This window comes from Tinamus guttatus, unplaced genomic scaffold (assembly GCF_059628265.1).
Source record: "Tinamus guttatus ecotype Peru unplaced genomic scaffold, ASM5962826v1 Tinamus_guttatus_pri_ptg000710l, whole genome shotgun sequence".
In the NCBI taxonomy this organism is placed as follows: Eukaryota; Metazoa; Chordata; class Aves; order Tinamiformes; family Tinamidae; genus Tinamus; species Tinamus guttatus.
Window position 1 is genome coordinate 4,949,689 of NW_028289244.1, and position 9,724 is coordinate 4,959,412.

The following is a 9,724-nucleotide window of genomic DNA, read 5'->3' on the forward strand; positions in this document are numbered from 1 at the left end:
TGCTGTACGTTTACTTGTGCCCTCTGCATGAGTAAAACCAAGGCAGAGCTACGTTGCTGCTGCTTTAAGTTCTTCGGGTTATTTTCTATATCTCAAGCAGAAGCTGTAGTAGAATTGCATGTCAGTAATCTTGAAAGGTATGTTGCAGACAAGCAGTTTCTCAGTGCTATTCTTAGGTCTTCAGAGGATTTCTTCTCTGTCTCTTCAAAGCTGTGGCTGCCATGTCTTTGTTGCAGAGGTCCTTGGGAACAGGTGCTAGTGCCTAAACACTGCATAGGAAGAACTAAGGATTAGACTTTCCAGTCATTAATGTTTCTACACCCTTACAGTGAGATGACTTCTTCCAAATGACTAAATTGTTCCACCCCATATTTTTTTTCTCTTGTAGTACAGCACTATCTTATTGCCTGCTCAAGAGTTGGGCTTAGTGTAGCAATGAACGTGCAAATGCATTAAGTAGGGAATCCTTGAAAGAGGATTTTTCATGTTTTAAGTTCTCACACTTAATAGTGGTAACTCTTCTTAATTCTACTGTATTTATATACAAGAAAATGTATGAAGTGGAATCTTTAAAACACCATTGTTTACTCCTTTTGGAGACTTGGTTAATAAGAACTAAGTTTAGTTAGGATGAGTAAAGCAAAACATATCAGCTAACAATTCTGTCAACTGAGGAGGAGTGCATACCTGAGAACATGCTGACGAAATCAACTTTGTGAAATACAGCATCGATGAATAACTACAGACAAAGTGTAATTTTTAGATTTGAATCTTCAGACAGTTTTGTATGCCATCATATATGCAATTCAACTATTTTTGCCTTCTGTGGGGTTGTAAAAGGCTTTTTGTTGCAAGTCATGGCTTGATTAATGCTGTTGATTTACAGGGATTCCCTGCAGAATTTGCCATGTATCTGAACTACTGTCGTGGCCTGCGCTTTGAAGAGGCACCAGATTACATGTATCTGAGGCAATTATTCCGTATTCTTTTCAGGTCAGTTTCCAAGTAGAAAAGTACAGAACTTTGTCAGTGCTGTACTAGTCAGTAGCTGTTTTGTGGAATTTACTCTGTAGAAACCTGACCCATGTGTGTATGATGTAGCAGGTTCCTCTGACATTTTCTTTACATTTAAGAGTTTGAAAATTGACTCAATTCAGAAGGGGGGAAAAACACACAATATTAAGTACAAAGGACAAGATTCTCCTGTTTTGAGTTGCATGATCTGACAATCAATGCCAGATATTGCAAGTGAGTTAATAAATTGATCCCTTTGTAGAAGTGTTGGAAGCTTTTTATGTTCAGAGACTGGTGATGGGACTAGCAGTGATACCTGGGAGATGAACTTCAGTGGAGATAAATTGTGCTGTTTGCACTTGCTGAATAAATGAGAACAAAACCCCAACTTTGTAGAGTGAATGGGATCTGTGGAGGCTACCAAGAATATCCAGGTTTCTGGAATCTCCAGAAATATTTATTGGCGAATCTGGGATTTATAGTACCATAGTCTTTCAAGAAAAAGAAGAGCTCAGAAACGCATTGCAGACTAAGGGATAGCTGGGTTATTGGGAAATGCTTTTACACATTCATACTTGGACATAAACAACAGAGAAAACACTGCTTGATGGTATTTGAGCTTGCTTCAAGAATCCCTTTGAGTTATTATTAGCTAGCACTTCTATACCATTTGTGATTTCCCAAGCAGGTTACAAATAAAGCTTAATTTCTAATTCTGGGTTTTTAACAAAGTCTTGATATTAGCAACAAGATAGCTACGTGTTACAGTGAAGTGTTTTGCTCTTTTCTAGGACCCTGAACCACCAATATGACTACACATTTGACTGGACAATGTTAAAGCAGAAAGCAGCACAGCAGGCAGCCTCTTCCAGTGGGCAGGGGCAGCAGGCCCAAACCCCCACAGGCAAGCAAACTGACAAATCCAAGAGTAACATGAAAGGTTAGTAGCCAAGAACCAAGGGACGTTACAGGGAAAAAAAAAATTACACTAATTTGGACAATGTCGGCAATTCAAGTGTTAGATCAAGGAGGTGGTTTAAAATATATTTGGCTGTTCATTTAAAAACAAAACAAAACAAACAACCGAAAAAAAAACACACAAAAAGCTAAAACAAAAGACGTCCTTGGAGAATTTGACTACTAACTTTATACCAAAATGTCCTTGTTCTTCATATCATTTCTTCTGGGGATATTGGGTCATTTTAACCACTGCATCTTTGGCTCCTGCATTAACCCCTTTCCAAAAAAAAAAAAAAAGAAAAGAAAAAAAAAGAAAAAAAAACTGACTTGGTGTTGGGAATGTGTTATCTTTTTATTTATTTATATTCATATATATGCATATGAATATATACATATATATTTACATAAAAATATATAATGCAATCCAAAATCCTAGACCTAACACTTCTTAAGGGGTAATTCTCATCAACTAGACAAGGATCTAGAGACTTTGGGTTCTCCAGCTGTAGTAATGCTGTGGGTTTGCTTCTGTTCTGTATGGCTGAAATGTTGTAAACAGAAAATTGTGAGTTATGTGGCTTCCTCCGGAGGGTTTACATTGAGGCATTTGGTCCAGAGGTAAAGGCCAGTTTGGCCCAGTGAGCTCAGAGTGTCTTGCTTAAATGGAGAAATAAACCTGAAGTGCTGTGGACTGCCAAGTCACAATTTTCTGAAGTGTTTGGATGCTCTGGAGTGGGTCTTCAGGTTTCTGGACTGTTTAATGTTTCTAGGTGGTGATTTCAAGGGAAAATGTGAAATATTAAAGATCTGGTGGCCTTAAAGTGAGGGGTTCTGAAAAGTTGTATAAGATGGGTTTTACACATTCTGGGGACTTGTTAAATTTTAATGTTTTCCAAGTAAATATCCCAGCATAAGTCACTAGAATGAAACATTGGTACAGCAGGTGGTTATTGCAGCCAGTCCTTATGTGAAATTGATCCTTCAGGATGAGCTATGCAGAAAATTGAATCCAGTGTAGCTGCCCGAATGAGTAACAGAAAAGCCAGGGTTAACTCCCATCCTGAGGTATTGCTGCTGCTTGCTGCTCCTCAGTACTGTTTTGTCCTTACCTTCATTTTGGACCTTACGGAGACAGTGGCACTTTTTCTTAAAATATTAGTCCCATTGAAACTTTTTAAATACAAGCCTTCTTATTTTCCTGAAGGTATAGGCAGCTGCTTTATTTTTAAACTGACAGAAGTTGGCCTTAAGGTATGGCTGCAATGCCTGTGGCTCAGCTGAGTGTGCTTTGAACTGGCAGGCTTGCCCAAGTGGAATGCCAGTCCTCCTTGCTGCAGTCACATCGAGCCATTATAGCTTTGCCTTCGGTTTGTAATCCCTCTCAGGAGTTCTCACCAATAATGAATGCTTTGAAGTGCCTTCTCCCCAGCAGAAAAACTTGCTCTGTGTGGCTTGTATAGTCCCAGGTTGCACACTTGCTTGCAGCCACTGCTAACAGGTGAATCCGAGTGCAAACATTCACTTGAGGAAAGTGGAGCAAGTTCTGCTGCGTGCTGAGAAGCATGGGCAGTAAATTTGGCTTGTTTTGTCCCTTCTCTGGAAGGTCTGACCTGCAGATCCAAACAAAGTGTTGCCAGTTGTGCAGGTAAGAACTGCAAGACGTTCAGCTAACAGGGCAGCCTAGGAGGCAAGGACATGCAGAGGAAACTTTGCATTGTGCTTGCAACATTGACCATCAGTTTCCCAGAACACTGTTTCTGTATTGTGGCAGTACTGAAATCTTACCAGGTATTAAAGTAACTTAATAAAAGCACAACTGTTTTCCTTAGTTCTTCTCACTGAAGTGAGGTATCTGCTGGTTTCCCCAAGACTCAGACTGAAAGTTTCATGAAGACACATTTTCAGTAAGCTACATTTAAATGTCAGATTCTTTGTGGCAGAAAACCAGCTTGCTTTGCTGAAGCTGACAGACCTTACAATACTGAGGGCTACAAACAAATTAATTTCAGCCAAAACACTAGTATGTAATAGACAAGCTGATTAAATACCGGGGTTTGGATTTTTTTTTTCTTTTTCCTGAAATTCAGAATCTACCATTGAATCAAGCCTTATTTTGGGGGGGTATGTGGAAAGGCTGGCTGTTGGAGCAGGAGGAAACAGTCTGAGCAAGAATGCAAATTCCTTGCATCACAGCAACAGTTCTTGTTTACAGTGAAGGTGTGAAAATAGAAACTGGCTTAAATTAGCTTGTATGAACGTTGGATTTTATTTTGTGGGCAGTTGCACCCACTTTGCCACTATATCCAGTTTAATAAGAGTACTGGTGATAGTAATATGCACAGTCAATTATTGGTAAGAATCTTGGAGTATGCTGTATAAAGTGCAAGTACTGTGGAAAGCATGCATCTTGGAAGAATCTTAGTTCATCCAAATTAATCCATGGATTTACCCTACTTACACCGTAAGTATGCTCATTTGCAGATATTCTTGGCTTAACTCAGACCCATTTTTTCCTCTCATCTGTCCCTCTTCTGGAGCCCTGTACAGTGTCTTTTATAATGGCAGGATCAGCCTTTTTGGAAGTTGGAAGGGGAGCTGTTTCAAGGATGCAGCTTCTGCTCTGCTTCTGGCTCTGTATCTCCTGGCAGTCCTGGCTGTTGAGGTGCACATTGTGACCACACGTGCAGTCAACTTCCCTCATATAAAACCTACCCATAACTATCAATCCCCAAGATACATTTAATCAATTCTATTTGCAAGAGATGTCCTTAATTCACTTCAGTGCAGAATTCTGTAGCCTGTCAGCAGTGCTATTAGCATTCACTGAAAGGCTTTGGTAGTGGCAGGAATTCTCAGAACAGACTTAAAAGTTTGTTCACTGCTTGAGGATTAGCCAGTTGACAATTCAAAGCTCCTGTTTGTTTTTCCATCTGCTCAATAGCAGAAAAGCCTGAACGCCCCTCAAGTACAGGAGCTCCTTGGAGCCCGCCAGTGCAGTTATTCTGCTGCTTTTGATCAGATCTATGCTTACAGGAAGGATAAAGCAATTTGAGCACCCCTCATATGGCCCTGGAGCTATCAGAATTCCAGGTAACGTCTTGGGTGATGAGGAGCAATGATAAATGTGCAGATTTGAACTTGTCCTCTACATAGGAAAGACTCGTGTTAGAGACCTGCCTGCAGAAATGTTTTAGCATATTCTTAACCCTGGCAAAGTCTGTGTGTCCCCTGACCATTTAGCAGCTGAGTTTGAGAACTCATCTACATAGTCTTAAAAGAACTTGCAAGGGACTTCGGGTTGAATCTAGTTTCTGATTGCTCCTTGTGGAGTTGGGAAGTCTTTTCCCCATGAGCACTTGCTTTTGAGTACTTCTAATCTAAAGAGATTTAGAAGATTTGTGTTTAGATGTGTCTAACTGTCACTTCTTATGTCTCCCAGTAGTTTTTCAGGCTTTTACTTTGAAGAAGGCAGCAGTGTGTTGCAGTTTCGATAGGAACATTGCTTTGGCCTATGCAAGTTTAGTTTCTTGAGCTACTTAAAATGGATCTGAATTGAACAAACCCATTCTCCAGATGACTGATGTCTATGTATTTACAGGTTAGGTGCTTTCCTAACTATAAGGGCCTGCCAAGGATGTCCATGTTACATTTATCAAGTCATCTGGCTACTTTTCCAACTATTTGATGTTAAATGGAGTCTGTATCATCATGCTCTACCTTTCAAAAGTGATGTAACTTTCCTGAGTTTTGCTTAGTAGAGACTAGTAGCCCAAAACAAACTTGGTAGCCTATTTTTCCCTCAAGTTCAAGATCCCGTTTTCATTAGAATGGTCAAGGCTTCTAAACCAATGCTGCTGCTTTGGTGATTCAAATATTGAATTAATGTTCCTTGCTGAACACATTAGGTGGGGGGAAAAAAAAGTATAACTTTCTGTCGAACTGATCAAATCAAGTTTATGGGGAGCTTGATACTAGTGGAATTAAGGGATTACCGGGGCGTCTGTGGGAACTGACACTCAAGTAGCAGTGTCTGTCTTGATTCTGCTGCAGGTTTTTTTTTTTTTTCAGAGTTTTTAGCATTCGGTTCAGGAAAATATCCTTCAGTATTTTGAGTTGAAAGCAAGCTGTTGAATCTGTTCCAAGTTACCTGTAACCCGAAAGAGCTTAAGTTATTTTCTAGGTGCTATCCAGATACAGGTGCTATCTGAATGTCTGTCTGTGTTCTAAGACTTGCATTTGCTCCTGTCAAGATGACAGCAAAGCTGTAGCTGAGATCAGCTCCAGTCTTACAGTCACTTGGAAGATATTTCTGTTGCAAAAACTCCAAGTTGTTGTTGAGGTTCATCCATACATTCACAAAATACTATCCTGTTTGGAAGGCATTCAGAACGGAAACTTGGCTTGGCCAAGTAGCCTGTGGTGGAGGTTCCTGTCACCCCCATAATAGCACCATAGTACAACCTGAGTCACCAGAAGTGGGAATATAAGGAATGACACAAAGAGAAGGCTGACTTAGCTTGCAGTAACTGGTTCTTCGAGTTCTGTGCATGTATTCCTTCACTCTCCCCTTTCTACAAACTTGTCATTTGGAGTTCTGAGCACTGCAGCAATTGTGTGGCAGGGAATGTGGGATGTCGAGAACAAGTAGTTTCGCTGGTCCCTCCAAGGACAGAAGGTAGGCTGGGTTCAGAGTCACTGCCAAAGGTTCTCATTTCTGTTCTGGTCACCCAGAGAGTCAAACATCCGAGCACGTAGCAAACACCAGTTACTGTAAGGTAAGTTATTTTTGCTTGTTTCTCCTTCTGTCGGGTGATACTGCCATACTGTGTCTGAAGAGCACAGCCACAATCAGATGACAGCTTGACATTCAAGGAAATAAACACGAGGCATTGCAGACTGGGAGAAAACAATCCTATGAAATTACATCCTGCTTCCTGGTGGCAATAACACATCTTGTTTTCAAACTGCTGGTCTGAATTCCTGTCTGAGGAATGTGGTATGAAGCTGGTGCATAAGAGTGCGTTCCCTTGCAGCAGTAGGTGCAAGCGAGAGGTGTGTGTTTGAGCTGAAGAGTGATGGCAAATGCTGTGAGCTTTGGAAGGGGGTATTGGGAACTCTGCAGTTCTAAAAGGAAACAACATTTTCCCCTGTGAACGACCATAATTGTTGATATTTAATTCCTCTGCCATGGAGACCGTTTCTCATTTCCTTCCAGTGCCAGTAAGATGCCCTTGTGTTTATCTTGCAGGTTTCTGAGCATGGAGAGGATGGGACAAAGCAGAGCAGATCGGAGCAGGACTTGTCACTCCCCAAATCCTAGAAATTTTAGTTCATAAGTACACTTGCCAGTGGCTGTGGGCAACCATTTACTTGGTGTAAAGAACTTAATATCAGTATAAACTGGCTCTGGGCAGCGTCGATGATGCTGCACTTTGAGTTGTAGCAGCTGTAATTGTGAATATTACTGAGATAGTGAAACATGGTGTCCAGTTTTCTATTGCATTTTTTTCAAGTGGAAAAGTTAACTAATGGTTGACACACAAGTGGAGAAAATTGTGCATATGCCAATTTTTGTTACCTTTTTACTTTGAACTACACTGCTTATGAGATCTCATTGTTTTGGAAGAATGGCATGAACAGTCTTCGGCAACAGTTGTGATAATTGTAAATGCTCACAATTGTGCACTCTTTTCTGGTTATTCCTCCCTGGGTTTTGAAAGTTGTACACTTAAAACATTCTTAAAGTTGTTGGCTTCTATGTGCAACATACCAAGCCAGCTGACATGGTAGTAACCAAAGATTCCAGTTTTTAAGCATATGAAAGACTCTGCCTGCTTACCTGTGCTAGAAGTAACAGCATCTAAAGTGAAGACTTAAGAGAAACTTAGCGACTACTAGATAATCTTTAGGACTCTGCATTAACTCTATAATGTTCTTGGTATAAAAGAAAAAAAAAACAGCATATTTGTCACAGAAATTTAGTTAACATCTTACAACTGAACCTGTATGTAAGTTGCTTAGATAAATGTAATCACTGTAAACATCTATACGATCTGGGATTTTGTTTTTATTTTGAAGCGGGAGCTTTTTTGTTTACAAGTTCATTAAAAACTAAAAACTGTTTCTGTAAGGAAATGAGATTTTTTTTAATTTGCCTTGTTAATTCAATTTAAGAAATCTACATCACCCCTGTTTTTTTAAAACCAGGTTTCAAGGCCATTTGTTCAGCAAAAGAAGTCATGTTTCTTTTAAATCATTTTAGATTTAGTATTGTAACTCTTCCTCGCTTTTGTTTTTAAATAAATTTTGTATTTTTTCCTTGAGGGGGAAGGGGCAGTCTTGCATTTTTATAACCTGTTTGAGACCCAGCCCTCTCTTCTGAGATTGGATTTTTTAAAAACAAAAACGGCATCTTTTGCAGACCCAGTATTGGTAGCCTTTATGTGTTGCCATGTCATGCAGCGACTGGACTGACTTGTGATTGCTAGTCTTGAGAAAAAATTGAATGGAAGTATTTGGAGGGTTTTAAACCAAGGCATTTTCTTTCAAGTTCTCGTGAAGTGGATATGACCTGACCAGATTTATACTTGTTCTTGGGGACAGCCTCACACCATGCAGAGTTCACATTGGTTACTGCCCCAGGCTGTCTTCCTTCTCACTCCTATTCTAGCCCAGCTGAAAGAAAGAATACTTTTATTGCTGGTAATTCTTTAACAGTGTAATTTATTCCTTTATGGCATGTCAGAATAAATTAAAAAAAAAGTCTGAAAATGCTGCCAGATGCCTATTGTGTAAATGTTTTGTATGTTAGCTCTTTCAGACCATTCCCACGCGCGTATCGCAGTTCCTGGGCACAGTCCACGTTTTTACTGCTGGGTGAGGTCTTTCATTTTGAAATCTCTGTACTTCAAGGTCGCCCAACTTGCACTTTGTGCTCGTGTCCTTCTCGAGTGGCAGGGAGGAACAAGGCCGTGCTCTTCCGCAGCTGCTGTGCATTCTCCACAAGTAAGGACCTACCCTGAGAAGGTAGGAGCTCTCCTAGCTGGAGGACCCTCTGTGTGCTCATTCACACTTAGATGAATAACCTGGTGAGGCCAAAAGGCTGCCGGTCACCAGTGCGAATTTGGAGAAGTTTGCTGTGTCCAGAACGTTCTCTTTGTTAGCTGGAGGCTCAAGAAGGAACAGCTCACTCCTCTGCCTGGGTATTTTCAAGGCTCAGAAGTCAACCTCCTCCATATACGGATGCTTTATGAGTAATGGCTCATACAGAGATTGTATGTTTCTGAAAAGTGGTACCTGAATGCTGGGTTATGTCCTGTCTAGACAGAGCATCTGGCACCATGCGTTGGCACACGTGGAAGCATCATTGCTTCCTTTTGCCTTTTCAACAGCTGTTTTCATAGTGGCTTCTTGGGATTTCCTGCTACCTTTCCTCTTGCTTTGATGTGAAGTGCTAAAGCGGGAGAGAATCACTAGTTTGAGGAGAAGAGATTATTTCCTCTGTTCATTTAAGTAGGTTATCAAAGTCAAAAACAAAAATGTCGTCAATAAACAGTGCAGACAGGGAAGGTTCCTGATGCTTGGAGGGTCAAGATATGTTGGTTTGGAGTTCTCAGAACCGCCTTTTAGTACAAAAGAGCATGGATGCCCCCTAATCTTTCAAACGTGGTCTGTGCATCGAGTTCAGTCCCGCATCAAAGCGTGAGCTGCAGCGAGAGCTGTCACTGCTGCAGGAAACCCCAGTCTGCAG

At 40.7% G+C, this 9,724-nt stretch overlaps 1 protein-coding gene across 3 annotated transcripts in view; it reads left to right on the forward strand.

The window, feature by feature from the left end:
• CSNK1A1 (casein kinase 1 alpha 1) overlaps positions 1-8,109 on the forward strand; it is a 31,539-nt gene extending 23,430 nt beyond the window's left edge. For 2 of the 3 annotated variants that reach the window (XM_088536779.1, XM_088536781.1), the window contains 3 exons: positions 887-993; positions 1,806-1,954; positions 7,223-8,109. In XM_088536779.1, coding sequence (XP_088392905.1) covers positions 887-993; positions 1,806-1,954; positions 7,223-7,230 — 264 coding nt within the window. In that variant the 3' untranslated portion in view covers positions 7,231-8,109. The remainder of the gene's footprint in view (positions 1-886; positions 994-1,805; positions 1,955-7,222) is intronic. The other variant, XM_088536780.1, reaches the window with a different exon arrangement.
• The last annotated feature ends 1,615 nt before the right edge of the window (positions 8,110-9,724 follow it).